Source organism: Anabrus simplex, chromosome 5 (assembly GCF_040414725.1).
Source record: "Anabrus simplex isolate iqAnaSimp1 chromosome 5, ASM4041472v1, whole genome shotgun sequence".
Taxonomy (NCBI): Eukaryota; Metazoa; Arthropoda; class Insecta; order Orthoptera; family Tettigoniidae; genus Anabrus; species Anabrus simplex.
Genome location: NC_090269.1, coordinates 134,642,900 through 134,659,511, shown reverse-complemented (window position 1 = coordinate 134,659,511; position 16,612 = coordinate 134,642,900). Strand labels below are relative to the sequence as shown.

Below are 16,612 nucleotides of genomic sequence, written 5' to 3'. Positions count from 1 at the left end.
CGTGTTCATTTCTGAACTCAATTCTTATTGCGTGATCCACAATTACACCTCGATTTGTGTTTGTGGATTATGCTATCATGTCAATCCTCCATTCACAGTAAGACAGGAAATTTCCTCATCTACTGTCCAGTCCTTCCTCAGGCCGTCCGCTATCTTTGAGCTTACAACATGGTGATGTGAGTTCTGTGTGAGCCTGTCTGAACAGGGTACTGTCTAAGGAATGACCGGAAATGATTTGACTGTAGCAGTATTTGCATTCACCTTTAAACACCTCACACATTCTGAAGTACATAACCCACTCTCGTTAGATATCCACTTTTTAGTCTCGTGCACTGTGCTGTACAGTGCTTCCCCCTTACCTCTTCTAGACAAAGATTTCCAATTTTCAAATTCGTGGTTTGTACGGTAGAGTCCCATTAATCTGGAAACGCTTAATCTGAACTAAAATTTTTGAAGTACCAGAGTTGTACGGAAATGAAAAAACGTATTTCTTAATGAAAATTGTTTGTATTTTTATTATTTATATATGAAATCAATATAAAATAATATTGTATTGAGTATTGCAAGAGTATTTTGAGGCAGAAATTGAAGTAAAATAATGTAACAGTTAATTGGGTTCCATAGTGTTTGATTACTGCCCTCCCTACCCAGAGAGAATCTGGAAAAGTGAATGGATGATGATGATGATAAAGAAGAAGAATAAGAATAAGTGTTTGATTACACAGAAATGAATAAAAAACAGCACTGTATACACATCAGTCACTAGTCTTTTGCTTTACATAGTCAGTTATTCCTATTTGGTTATTATATGCCAGTCTTCATACTTGCAGCACATGCTGGATTTTGCAAGAAAATTCTGACAATCCAAATATTTGCCAATCCGAACAGTACCAATTAGTTTGTATTAGCAGGACTCTATTGTGTATCTTATTTAGAACATAGTATAATATCCAACCTGTTTGATGAAGGCAGTGTGTGAAGATGTGGATACTGTCCTTGTCCTTTCACTTTTTATATTTCTCCCTCCTCCCACTCTGGCTTGCCGTCATGTTTATCCTTGTGTGTTCCTTTTGATATTCCTTTCTACATATGACTATTTGCACTTCTTGCATTATTTATCTCTATCCAGAGCTTTTTTATTCTAAAACAATTTTAAGGTGTACTCTCAGTTTGAATTCCACAAAACATCCCTACTTTAAAATTAACATATTAAAAATATGATGAACAGAAAAGTAAATATAAACAAGTACTAGTAGTGAATCTTATTGCCAATCTGCTTTCAACAAATTCCAAACTTGCAGTCTCATTTCCAGCATTATTATCACATGATGTTGATGCTGTTTCTTCGTTGTTTATTAAGCTTATGTGATCTCTTCCATTTCACTTTTTTGCTGCCTGGGAGGATGTAAAACAGTTATTTTCTTCATCTTGAAAATTAAACACACACACACAGATAACTTTGCTACCAAAGACCAGGTGAATAGAAGCGTAATATACAGGATTTTTTTCTCTTTTGATGACTGTTTATGGACATGCCAGCTTGTACTGCCACATCATTTCTTTTGAGGTGTTCAGAATCTTGAGTCAGGTTTCTTTGCAACAGATCTAAAAAACTACACATAAAACATGAACTACTTAGCGATAATATCAGCACCCAACTAGGACAGACAGATATGAAAAAAAAAAAAAGTCTGTCACCTGACTAAAATTTGTGATGTGAACTATTTGGATGATGAACTGAGTGAACCAAAGTACTAGCTTCAACGCAATTTGTTTCTGCTAATCCCTGGACATTTAGACTTTCCTATCCTTTTCTTTGATCATCTTTTTTCCCCTTTAACTAATGTTGTTTGTATTTGATGTTCAACTTTTTGGGTATATTATTTGTAATTTACTATCTGTATTCCTTTTATATATGTTTATAATGTAAGATACAGTTGGGAAGTCTTAATTCATATTGTATTTTGTATTGAATTTCATGATGGGCATTGATCATCTAGCATTCAACTTGCTTGGGAACTATGCTTTATTATGTGATATCTTGGTATCTCCCATTTTGTTTCATTATTGTATGCTTCTTCTGCTCATTTTTTTCAGGTTATATTGTGAGAGTATATTCCTAATCTGCAAACAATTCTCTTGTGATCACTGCAATCTCTCCCACCCTTTTTTTCTTGCAATTGCTTCTCCCCATCCATTTCCCTTTGTGAGCATTTTTGAAATCTTGTTTATGTACTGTATCTTATTTATATTCCTGTACAATCCAATAGGATCTCTACCTCCCGGCTGTTTTGTCCATGCTTCCGCTCCTTTCCCAGCCTTACATTATATTTATCATTTGCTGTTATCTTTGTAACTAGGCCTTGGATATAGCATTACTTGGTATTTGTGCCAAACTGTAGCTGAGCACTCTTCACTGCTCCTACTATGTAGTCATGGTCACTGTGGAACTATTCTCGATTCTCACCCAGCCACCTAAGAAACTTTACTGTTAATCAATTCAATGACACATAAGGTAGCAGTGCACTATCGCTGCCGTGATGATCATTACTGTACAAACTGGCAGCTGAGGTGTATACTCTACTGCTACCCTGTACTTACAGTAACACGCTCAACGTTACAAATGATAGCAGAGCAAACCCTATGCATTACAATCAGTTTGCTTTTGAAATACCTACTTGAAGCTCTCCACAATTTCAAGGCTTAGTCCCATAATTTTTACAATTCCTTTCCCTTCCTTTTCTCCTGTAATCAACACCATTGCCTTACTCTTTTCCATGCTGATTTTCATTCCATAATTTTCAATAATCTCACTCGACATGTCAAGTTGACTTTGTACTTTCACTGTGTTTGCTCCCCACCCCACAATAATATCTGTAAGCAGCATTACCTTCAGCTCCCTGGCCCCACATTTTTCCTTTGTTTCCTTTACAATTTCTTACATAATCATTATGAATAACAGTGGTGACAGCACACTTCCTTGTTGTAGTCCAATTTAATTCCAAAAATACTCTGTCCTTCCCAAAGGTGTATGGACACTGCTGCAAAGTTTTTGTACATTGCTTGTGCATATTCTATAATTTTTTCTCCAAGTCCTTCACATTGCATTACTTTCTTATAATAATAATAATAATATATATTATATTATATTATATTATATTATATTATATTATATTATATTATATTATTATTATTATTATTATTATTATTATTATTATTATTATTATCATATGGCATTTACAAGCATAATGTGTAAAAATATACAATTAACATACAAATTAAAATATAGATGTAATTAAACTAGAATGTCCAGCTTTGACAACCAGTCCACTGCACATGGTGTCAATTCATGCAGGGTCCGTAAACCGTTCTTAAATGCTGACAGTGGACAGCTCTCAACAACATGGAGCAATGTCTGCTTCTCAGCACCACACTCACACGCAGCACTTTCACAATATCCCCACTTTTTCATCATATATCGGCACCTGCCGTGGCCTGTTCTGAAACGGTTGAGTTTTGACCACTCATGTCGAGGAAGATCGAAACCTGGCACTTTCTTCGTTGGGTCTTTAATCAAAAAGGTGCTGGTGGGTGGACATTGCTCCCATCGCTGTCTCCATTCTGCTGTTACACTGAATTTTTCATAGGAGTGTGGGTCAGTCCAGAGTGGATTCCTGGATTTTAACCTCATCACAGGTGGATCTCGTAAGGCATTGAACAAAAGTGAGTTCCTGTGTGTAAAGGTCTTCTTGAGCAACTGTACTTTCACTGCTTTTCTCCTCAGATCTGGAGGAGCAATGTTTGCTAAAACAGGCAGCCACTGAGTAGGAGTGGACCTCACTGTACCAGTAACAACTCTCATGGTTTCATTGAGCTGTACGTCAATCTTGTTCGAATGTACGCTGTTTTCCCACACAGAGTGCAGTACTCACCAGCCAAGTATGCTAGAGAAAGTGAAGCAGTGCGAAGAGTGTTTGCATCTGCACCCCAGTTGCTACCCGCTAGTTTATGCAGTAGATTTACTATTGTACTCAGCTTCTTTGATAGATTCAAGCAATGCTGTTTGAACGACAAGGATCGATCCAGTGTGACACCCAGATATTTTGGGAAGAAGTTGTGGGAGACTTCTGTTCCATTAAAAAACACATGTAGCTTCTGATTAGCTTCCACGTTATGCAGGTGGAATGCCGTTACCGGTACTTCCGTTTTACTAGGATTTGGTTGGAGTCTCCATTTTTGAAAATAGTCACACATGGTAGCTAGGTCCTCTGTAAATACATCCTCACAGTGTGCCAAATCCGTATTCTGAGTAATTAAAGCTAGATCATCTGCAAATTGTATCTTCTTTGAAGTTGCTCTTGGCGGGTCATGGATGTAAAGATTGAATAGAATGGAAGATAAAACTGACCCTTGGGGTAAACCGTTATTTAGAGATCTCCACCTGCTTCTTTCACCGTTCAGAAATACAGCAAGTCGACGGTTGGATAACATGTTGTTTAGTAAGCATGCTAGCTTCTGATAAGGGATGACTTGAACAAACTTGAGCAACAGTCCCTCTCTCCAGACCGTGTCATAGGCTGATGTAAGGTTGACAAAAGCTGCAGCAGTCTTCAGTCTTTTCTGGAATCCTGCTTCATCTCTGTTGTCAGTGTTAACACCTGATCACAACAACTATGATTCTTTCTGAAACCCCCTTGCTCAACTGGGATGACTCTTTCTATTGCTTCCTGGATACGGTTAAGTATCATTCTTTCGAGCATCTTGTAGATTACGCTAAGGAGTGAAATTGGTCGATAATGTGCAGCATCAGTTCCTTCCTTTCCTGGTTTTAAGACTGCAGTTACTTTGGCTTGTTTGAACAACTTAGGTAATTTACCAGTTCGTAGAATTTCATTGAAGAAGTTGACTAGCCATTTCATCCAGACCAACAGCTTTATTTATCTTTATGTTGGATAGAGCCTTGTCCAGTTCTTCAGTACTGAAGTCACAGGAATACTCCGGATTGGATGTCAACTGTGATCTTCTTGTTCTTAGTTGCTTCTTAACACTTCTTGAGTGTACCTTGTCCATCTTTGCTCTAGAGATTTGTGTCAGTCTGGAGGCAATGGTGTTTGGGTTCATTGGCAAACTTCTGCGTTTCATTGTAGGGTCACTGCCAAGTTTTCTTATGAGTTTCCAGGCTTTAGGACTAGAGTGTGTGAAGTCCATCTCTGCTGTAGTTCTGTGCCACTTCTCTCTCCTAGATTTATTCGGCGTAGAGCTGATTACATTCTTCTGACCATCCTGGTATATACGTCTTACGATATCCCTGGGGAATGAACTTCCTAGCATTAGCTTTTATGGCGTTGACAAATCTATTGTAATTTTCAGGAACTGGTGGTATCCACTGTACAGTGTTATCAAGCCCTTCTGCAAATTTATCCCACTTTGCTAGTCGAAAATTCCAACGAGGTTGTGGTAATGAAGACACAAGAGGGATCTCAGTGCCATAGTAAATAATAACTGGTCTGTGTTGACTGTGAGGAAAGGAACTGATGACCTTTTGTTGTACCATGTGTTGATTCTCAGGAGTTGACTGTGACACTATGCACAGGTCAGGAGGATAATCCTTTAGCCATCTGCCAGAATGAAATGTGCCAGGATGTTTAGCATTGTGGATGAGTTGTAGGGAGTTTGCTTCAATCCAGTTATTTAGGTTGGACCCATTGTCATCTTCGAATTTGCATCCCCATGCTGGACTGTGACTATTGAAATCTCCGACGTACAAAACAGGGTGATCAAAAACTTTTAATGAACGGCTGGACCAACTAACTCCTGGTGGTTTATAGATATTCACAACAGTAATGCCTGAAATTTCCACTGCCAGGACAGAGATATCTGTTGAGTTGTCTTCATAAACAACTTTAAAATCAGTTAACTGGGATCTGATGTAAGTTGCGATCCCATAACGTTCATCATTGATTGCCCCAGCGAGATTGTAACCACCTATTTTTCCTCTTTCTTTTACTCTTCTATAGTATAATTCCTAAAAAAAATTCCTAGAGTGTAATTCCTAATTTTAAAAAAAATCATACTAGCACTTCACCCATAAGTCATCCACCTCCACGGATAAATGGTTAATGTTCTGGCCTTTGGTCACAGGGGTCCCGGGTTTGATTCCCGGCAGGGTCAGGAATTCTAACCATAGTTGGTTAATTCCGCTGGCACAGGGGCTGGGTGTACGTGTCATCATTTCATCCCCATCATGACATGCGAGCCGAATTTGTCCTCTGACACTTCCGGCACTAAAAGACATATGCCATTTCATTACCCTTAAGTCTAACAGCACACTCTCTAAAACTTATCCACTTAATTTAAAGTGACAAATTCTCTAACCAAAACTAATTAAATTATGAATCTATAAATGAATTTCAAACTTAAAAGACTGTGCACTGGTAACACCTCACAGTAATATCTTCCATGCACTCTGCCACTTCAGCACATACAAGCAAGCTTATGTACTGTCAGTACTCATATTGTTGCACAACCTGAATCCACTAACCTGTGCATTGGCACAGGATTATAGGTCAAAGAAATCCATATCAATATTACCATTAAAGCCAATGCCTCAACATTTAATAATGCTGCGTGACAAACATTAAAACATGTCCATTTAGATTTAAACTAACAAATAGATCTCTCCAGTTCACCTGTGCATTTGCAAACAAACTTTGACCATCGATAGTAGGGGTCACTAGTACTTGATAATGTAAATATAGGCTGCTAATGGAACTCCTGGTCGTAACAGTGACAGTGAAGGTCTGGACTGTGTAGTGACAAAGTCTCTATTCTTGGTTTGTGCAGGTTACAAAAAGAGAAGTAAGAATTCTGATAAATAAAGCAAACATTGCTAATTACATTGTGTAAAAGTTGAAGATGACACATTTCAGGTAAAAAGCAACTATCGTCATGTCACAGGATTAAGTGATCATGGATGACACTATCAGTAACTAAATAATAATTGGACCTGGATGATAACAGTTTCCAATATAGGAATTCACACAGCTGTAATTGAAAATAATGCCATATTGTTTACAGATTTCCTAACTGATGAAGAGCTACAATTGAAAACAAAATATAGGCCTACTCTTGATATTGTAGATGATATTTGTCATGAAATAGGAGACCAAGTATTGCATTTGAAGATTCCATTTAAATCCTATTCAATCAATCAATCAATACTGATCTGCATTTAGGGCAGTCGCCCAGGTGGCAGATTCCCTATTTGTTGTTTTCCTAGCCTTTTCCTAAATGATTTCAAAGAAATTGGAAATTTATTGAACATCTCTCTTGGTAAGTTATTCCAATCCCTAACTCCCCTTCCTATAAATGAATATTTGCCCCAGTTTGTCCTCTTGAATTCCAACTTTATCTTCATATTGTGATCTTTCCTACTTTTATAAACACCATTCAAACTTATTCGTCTACTAATGTCATTCCACGCCATCTCTCCGCTGACAGCCCGGAACGTACCACTTAGTCGAGCAGCTCTTCTTCTTTCTCTCAATTCTTCCCAACCCAAACATTGCAACATTTTTGTAACGCTACTCTTTTGTCGGAAATCGCCCAGAACAAATCGAGCTGCTTTTCTTTGGATTTTTTCCAGTTCTTGAATCAGGTAATCCTGGTGAGGGTCCCATACACTGGAACCATACTCTAGTTGGGGTCTTACCAGAGACTTATATGCCCTCTCCTTTACATCCTTACTACAACCCCTAAACACCCTCATAACCATGTGCAGAGATCTGTACCCTTTATTTACAATCCCATTTATGTGATTACCCCAATGAAGATCTTTCCTTATATTAACACCTAGATACTTACAATGATCCCCAAAAGGAACTTTCACCCCATCAACGCAGTAATTAAAACTGAGAGGACTTTTCCTACTTGTAAAACTCACAACCTGACTTTTAACCCCGTTTATCAACATACCATTGCCTGCTGTCCATCTCACAACATTTTCGAGGTCACGTTGCAGTTGCTCACAATCTTGTAACTTATTTATCACTCTATAGAGAATAACATCATCCGCAAAAAGCCTTACCTCCGATTCCACTCCTTTACTCATATCATTTATATATATATAAGAAAACATAAAGGTCCGATAATACTGCCTTGAGGAATTCCCCTCTTAATTATTACAGGGTCAGATAAAGCTTCACCTACTCTAATTCTCTGAGATCTATTTTCTAGAAATATAGCAACCCATTCAGTCACTCTTTTGTCTAGTCCAATTGCACTCATTTTTGCCAGTAGTCTCCCATGATCCACCCTATGAAATGCTTTAGACAGGTCAATCGCGATACAGTCCATTTGACCTCCAGAATCCAAGATATCTGCTATATCTTGCTGGAATCCTACAAGTTGAGCTTCAGTGGAATAACCTTTCCTAAAACCGAATTGCCTTCTATCGAACCAGTTATTAATTTCACAAACATGTCTAATATAATCAGAAAGAATGCCTTCCCAAAGCTTACATACAATGCATGTCAAACTTACTGGCCTGTAATTTTCAGCTTTATGTCTATCACCCTTTCCTTTATACACAGGGGCAACTATAGCAACTCTCCATTCATCTGGTATAGCTCCTCTGACCAAACAATAATCAAATAAGTACTTCAGATATGGTACTATATCCCAACCCATTGTCTTTAGTATATCCCCAGAAATCTGATCAATTCCAGTCGCTTTTCTAGTTTTTAACTTTTGTATCTTATTGTAAATGTCATTGTTATCATATGTAAATTTTATTACTTCTTTGGCCTTAGTCTCCTCCTCTATCTCGACATTATCCTTGTAACCAACAATCTTTACATACTGCTGACTGAATACTTCTGCCTTTTGAAGATCCTCACATACACACTCCCCTTGTTCATTAATTATTCCTGGAATGTCCTTCTTGGAACCTGTTTCTGCCTTAAAATACCTATACATACCCTTCCATTTTTCACTAAAATTCGTATGACTGCCAATTATGCTTGCCATCATATTATCCTTAGCTGCCTTCTTTGCTAGATTCAATTTTCTAGTAAGTTCCTTCAATTTCTCCTTCCTTCCACAGCCATTTCTAACTCTATTTCTTTCCAGTCTGCACCTCCTTCTTAGTCTCTTTATTTCTCTATTATAATAAGGTGGGTCTTTATGATTCCTTAACACCCTTAATGGTACAAACCTGTTTTCGCATTCCTCAACAATTTCTTTAAACCCATCCCGGAGTCTGTTTACATTTATATTTACCGTTTTCCACCGATCTTAGTTACTTTTTAGAAACTGCCTCATGCCTGCTTTATCAGCCATATGGTACTGCCTAACAGTCCTACTTTTAAGACCTTCCTTTCTATCACATTTATTTTTAACTACCACAAAAACAGCTTCATGATCACTAATACCATCTATTACTTCAGTTTCCCTATAGAGCTCATCTGGTTTTGTCAGCACGACATCCAGGATATTTTTCCCTCTGGTTGGTTCCATCACTTTCTGAATCAGCTGTCCTTCCCATATTAACTTATTTGCCATTTGTTGGTCATGCTTCCTGTCGTTCGCATTTCCTTCCCAATTGACATCTGGCAAATTAAGATCTCCCACTACAATCACATTTCTTTCCATGTCGTTTCCCACATAGCTGACTATCCTATCAAATAATTCCGAATCCGCGTCAGTGTTACCCTTTCCCGATCTGTACACTCCAAATATATCAAGTTGCCTATTATCTTTAGAAATGAGCCTTACACCTAGAATTTCATGTGTCTCATCTTTAACTTTTTCGTAGCTTACAAATTCTTCTTTCACCAGAATGAACACTCCGCCTCCCACCCTTCCTATCCTATCTCTACGATACACACTCCAGTGCTGTGAGAAAATTTCTGCATCCATTATATCATTTCTCAGCCATGATTCAACTCCTATTACAATATCTGGTGAATATATATCTATTAAATTACTTAATTCCTTTCCTTACAATACTTCTACAGTTCAACACTAACAATTTTATGTCATCCCTACTTGATTTCCAGTTCCCTGTTCCCTTATCACCGCTCCCTAGGCCATCCCGTTTCCCTGAATGTACCTCCCTATTACCCTTCCAAACAAATTTCCTAACTTATACGTACCACTGCGGTTTAAATGAAGGCCATCTGAGCGCAGATCCCTATCTCCTACCCACCCATTTGGATCTAGAAATTTCACTCCCAGTTTCCCACATACCCACTCCATAGTCTCATTTAAATCCCCAATCACCCTCCAGTCAGTATCCCTTCTACACAGTATTCCACTAATAACAATCTCCGATTTCTTAAACTTCACCCGTGGGAAGAAATACACAGGATTCTGATGAGGATGGAGTTATAAGATTGACAGCACATGGAAGTACATCAGACGCTTCACTTCCATCCCCATCACAAATGCAAGAAAAGCAAACCACTTTCCACAGAAAAGAGAAACAAATTTCTTGACCACATGGCATAACACCCAACCCATGGTAAGAAGACAATCTGTACTAGTTTTCGTATTAACGAGTGGGTATATGTTGTCAAGGAAAAACACCATGGACTATCATTAGAAGACAAGGCTTCACTGTTATGAACCAGTGTTTACATGATGTTTACACATGCACATGAAGAGCAGCTGCAAACAATTTGTGATAATTTGCAATGAATGGCATGGCAAATAGCTAGTGATATGGGACATGAAGTTTTCAAAGCCTCTGATACCTGACTATAGAACTTCGAATGACATTACTGTACAGGACTAAGAAAAGTTACAACATTTAAAACAAGAGTTCAACATAAATGCCAGCCTCACCAAAGCAAATCGCAGCAGACTATGTTAGCAACATACAGTAGATTTTACGTGCTTTTGACTACAAATACATCTGTAATGCTGACCAAAGTGGTTTCCAGCTTCAAATGCATTGCCTCTAGCTCTAATAAGCTGAAAGAAAATTGAAGCTATTTTCATGAATATAAATACTATGACATATTTATGTACAATACTGCCTTTCAACTGTGGCAGTGGGCTCTCAAGAGCACATTAGCACATCAACACCCAGTTCTAATGCATATTCATGCATATTCATGGATAATTCAAAATTGTTCCTTTTGTTTCGACCTGATTTCATCAATTGATCGAAAGCATTCGACTTACAATATATCAAAGTTCCGTTACACTGACAGCTGTTTGTTTTGACTGAATGCAGGGAGTACACTGGAGATTGTGTTATGAACCTGAAGACTATCTGCACACGCATGCAGATGACCTCATGATTTATGCATAGATATCGCCACAAGCGAGGAGCATGGTAACGTATGTGCCTTTCCATCTACAACCACCCTCAAATCAGAGACAGAACTACATTTGACCACAAGGGCCACCTCTGTTAGCCGCAGCCTCTCAGAAGTTACTATTGCATTACATTGCTGGAAAATTTCGCTAGTAATTCTGAACAGATGTTCGTAATCGTGGGAAGAAGTTTGCTTTACACTGTGAGTGGAGACTCATTTCAAGTGAAATTTCCTTGGAAATAGTGGGTCAATCACAGTATAGGGTTGTTCTAGTAGTTGATGTAACCCTCTAGTGACCAGACATAACATAATGAATTTAAAAATTTGTTTTTCTTTCCTTTACTCATTCATAATTGCTAAAAACATACTTACAAAAATTTCTGGCATATTGAAAATATTTTAGAAGTTTTGAGATGTTACATATCTGAAACACAGGGCACTATGACATGGAAGGGCAATTGGCATGTAATTTTTAAGGTGGTTCTCTCCCTTGGCAGGTTGAGGAGGGTGATTACTCTGTTCTTTTACATCTGCTCACACAGTTATTGAAGAGCTGTAGAACCCATTCTTTGACTGTAAGTTCAAATTCTTAGTCTGCTGTCCATGATCTAGGCAATCCACAAAATAAATGTAGGAGCACAGAAACAATTCACAACCAAAGATTTCCAGTCTGACATGTCTACCCTCTCAATAGATATTGTACATTTAATTTCATTACTTGAGTCTGATATAGAATGATAGGAACATGAAATGGATATATTACAAGACATGATGATGATGATGATGATGATTCTTGTTTAAAGGTGCCTAACATCTAGGGCATCGGCCCCTAATGGTACAAAATGAGACAAAATGTTATGACAATTTAAAAATACATAATCCTCCACTGACCAGAATTTGAAAATGTGAGAACAAAGAATGAATGGATGGATATGAAGTTAAAACAATCAATGGATCCATCCCAAAATGCCCCACATTCCCGGAAACTAGTGTTAAACAATAATATTACTGACCAAGGAACAGCTTCTAAAGTACAATGCTGAACTGATGATGCTTGTAGGCGAAACTGGTCCAAAATTCAGGTCATCGGCCCCTAATAATGGTACTTATCACTAGGAAAGTTGAACCATGCTATTTGTCATGTTGCAGTACTAATCAAAAGTAGCGTAGACTCGTGGTATTCCACACATTATGGTACTATTCACAGGTAAGGTAATTTGCACATGTAACACAGACCTATGGTGTTTTGCACATTGCGGCACTATTTACAGGCAAGGCAAACCTACGGTATACAGGCAATGCAAACCTATGGCATCCCTCACATATGTAGACTAACCACAGGGACCCGCACTATCCCGTGGTGTTCCTCACATAGTGGGTACTAAGCATAGGCAAGGCAGAGCCATGGTGTTGCTCATATAAGGGTACGAATCATAGGTACTGTAAAATGCATCCTGAACCATACACTGTCGCTACTAATCACAAACCTATTTTGTACCTAACATAGTGGTACAACGTGCAAGTAAAAGTGACCCATGGTGTTCCCTGTGTGATGGTACTAATTACAAATAGTCTCATGGATCTAATTTGATCATCCCTTGGTCGCCCCTTTTAGTCGCCTCTTACGACAGGCAGAGGATACCGTGGGTGTATTCTTCGTCTGTGTCCCCTACCAACAGGGGGTATCACAAGACAAATGCCATGACAGGACAGTGTAAAAAGAGGGAGCAGAAGGAAGAAGAAACAAGTACAAACATGTTGTTGGTGCTATTGCTTTTGTATGACCAAACAAATTTTTTTGGCTCACCTTGTGACTAGAATGACATTTGTAGACCCTACTGTTTCCTTTAGTAAGACTATTTGAACGAACAGTCTAAACAGGGTGAAGCCTGGTTGAAAAGAATGATTCCTTGACGCCCAGTCTCATGATACATGTTCCCTCTTCAGTTTCAAGGATACCTATCTATAATCTTAGAATGCAATAAATATGAAATCAAGTTAAAACTGATTTAAAAAAAAAAAAAAGAAATGTTCAAGTATCAATAAAATACATTTTCTCTAAAACACATACAGCCACTATTGCTTATAAGAGAATGCTGAAGAACTGTACCTTGCCATCTACTTTTACAACTCGCTTGCCAGAAGTTGTACCATGTTCAAATTCTATTCTGTGGAGCCCATCACTCATTGGCACTTCCCAGTATGCCACATTGTTCCCTGATGACATCCTCAGTTCTGCAATCATTAGATAATGAATGATTTGATTAACAATGAAATTTAAAAGAAAATCTTCTAAGTATAACTTTAAAAATTTACGAATAAAATAAAATGTTACTCTACTAATTGAACCACTTGATAGACTATATTTCATAATTTTCAGAAGACATTGGAAAATGTACAGCCTGGCCATACCAGGTGAAGTATCATGATTCAATTTTATTATTAATGAAGAGGAATTAACATTTACAAATACTGTATAATGGAAGAAAATAAAATTATATAGTAACACTCAAACATTGACAGCTTCTAACATAAGAACAAAATACAGATGGTAACACACACATTAAAAAAAAAATACAAGTTTTCTTGTTTCAGAAAGAGTACAAGACAGCAATCACAACAAAGAATAAAACACTCAAACTTTCAACCTAAAACAACATCCAGCACACAGACATAAATAAGGGGCGATCAAAAAGTTTTTTGTTTGACGGCCGTACAGTCCTGAATCAGGATGCAAATCAGGCAAAATTGCCATGAGCATTGAGACACTCATCCCACCGACGCACCAGGTTGATGATCCCGATGTGGTAAAACACCGTCCTGTTGCGTATACTCGTCCGACAGGAAGCATCGACCCTTTGAGGCCATTTTGAGGGGACCGAAGGCGTGATAATCGCATGGGGACAGATCAGGACTATAGGGAGAGTACCCGAGTGTCTTCCACTTGAGTTGTCCGTAATGGATGAGGCTGGTCTCCCAATCGACTGGCGTCTTGTTGCACATGATAAATTTCATATTTGAGCCATATTGTCAAAAAGAATCAACTTGTGAAAATTTAAATTCTTAATTCCACCTTTACAATACTGATCTTTATTAGTAAGACTACATTAAACTATATTGTTGATACATGTTTTGTCCTCTTAAGGGACATCTTTAGTCACACATAAAATCATTGGAAACATAGTAAGGACACATTAAAATTAGTGAATAAAAATTCTGTGTATCATGTGAAGCGGTGTATTAGTGCCTTGTCAAACTTGAATCTTAAAATAGCACAAGATAAACATGCTGTGAACCATGAAGTCCAGTTAGTGCACTGGTTTAAATGTCCTTACATGCGTGGAATTACACAAATATAAAACACGAGTGGTTATGCGAATTAAATATAAAATTATCTTGACATTGTGAACATAATGTACATGCTCTTGAATGTGTACATAAAATAGTATAATACTGATGCCACATTAAAATAGCTTCTTGTGATGAGTTGAAGAAAGGTGGACTTATGTTGAATAAAGCAAGTTGAACTTGGTTGTGTTGTTGACAATATGGGCCCAAAAAGAAAAAAAATATGAATAAACTAATGAAAAAGTCAGTGTGAAATGTAAACTGTGTGCCCATCTGGTCACTTACCTCCTTGCCTGTCCTGTGCCGTCCACCTCACATCAACCGTCTTACTAACAAATGGTGCATAACTTTTATACAATGTTTATACACCGTTTATGTGTAATTCTTTACTAATAAACTGTATATAAGCCTCCTGTGTATACATCTGTTATAGTTATTCCTTGAATTGCTTATCCAGACCAGGATCCTTGTATAAGTGTTGTATAGCAGCGAGTAGCAGAAAAAGAAACGAGTGAGCAGTTTATTTTCGTGGTATTTATTGTCTACAGTAATATAATTGTGGTGAAATATTCGACTTATCCATTTAACATTGAACACCCATTGAAAGAATGGATGAAAACATTGATGATCTTCACGATATTTTAAACATAGAAAACATACACCATTCAGAGGTTATGGAGGTTAGACACCTTCGTAAAGTAAAACACTTCAAAGTAGAGCTGGGAACGGAGCAGTTGCTCCTATGATTGCAACCAGTAGTGCGAGTGCAGCGTTCCCTCCGGTATTCTCCAGTAGTAAACTGTTGCTTGGAAACCAAGTTTTTACAGAGCCCTAGTTTACTCGGTACAACCGGGTGATGACGTCACAACAACTGCTTCGCTCCGCACCACTCCGTCCCAACCACGAGCCAGCGCTCTACCATCTGAACTACTCAGCCTGGTACAGCACATAAACAATTCCAATCAGTTCTTTCTCTGCAGTAATAAATGAGCTACGAGTATAATTTATGTAAGAGCATTGTATATAGCACCTGTTCACATGCAAAGGAATACAATTATTACTTAAACATTTTAACTATTATAATATTGTAAATGCATTTGCAAGGGCATAATATATGGCAATATTCAATCTACAGTATTCTATCCACCTGCACCTTTGGCAAACTGAATTTCTTCTTCTTCTTTTATCTGTTTACCCTCCAGAGTCGGTTTTTCCCTTGGACTCAGCGAGGGATCCCACCTCTACCGCATCAAGGGCAGTGTCCTGGAACTTCAGACTCTGAGTCGGGGGATACAACTGGGGAGTATGACCAGTACCTCGCCAGGTGGCCTCACCTGCTATGCTGAGCAGGGGCCTTGCAGGGGGATGGGAAGACTGGAAGGGATAGACAAGGAAGAGGGAAGGAAGCGGCCATGGCCTTAAGTTAGGTACCATCCCGGCATTTGCCTGGAGAAGAACTGGGAAACCATGGAAAACCACGTCCAGGAGTTGACCTCCTGAGGCTGAGTGAACTCTGTTCCAGCCCTCGTACCACTTTTCAAATTTTGTGGCAGAGCCGGGAATCGAACCCGGGCCTCCGGGATTTGGCAGCTAATCACACCAACGACAAGACCACAGAGGCGTACGCAAACTGAATTTCAACAGATCAAAATCTGTTATTCATAGTGTAACAAATAATGAGGCAATCTTGAAACGACTGCAACATTTGAATGACAAACATAGAAGAACACATGCATCTGTGGACTTAGTACTGAAACCTAAATTATAATTCCACCCACGATCACTGTTACTACATTGCCCACATTAAAGCATTTGAATTTTCCGCCAGTGAATTCAATCGGAGGACTATCGGAGGTTTCCAGACGAAGAGCGAAAACAATTGCTCCGCTCCGCTCTTACCGTTCTCAGCTCTAGCCAGTCTGTCTTTGTCTTAGCTATGT

General features: G+C 38.4%; 1 protein-coding gene across 1 annotated transcript in view; it reads right to left on the bottom strand.

Annotated features, from left to right (window-relative positions):
• Nucleotides 1–13,551, bottom strand: part of LOC136874403 (fas apoptotic inhibitory molecule 1) — a 29,974-nt gene extending 16,423 nt beyond the window's left edge. Inside the window, exon 1 of the mRNA XM_067148036.2 lies at nucleotides 13,435–13,551. Within this exon, the coding sequence (XP_067004137.1) occupies nucleotides 13,435–13,551 (117 nt within the window). The remainder of the gene's footprint in view (nucleotides 1–13,434) is intronic.
• Between the last annotated feature and the right edge of the window lie 3,061 nt (nucleotides 13,552–16,612).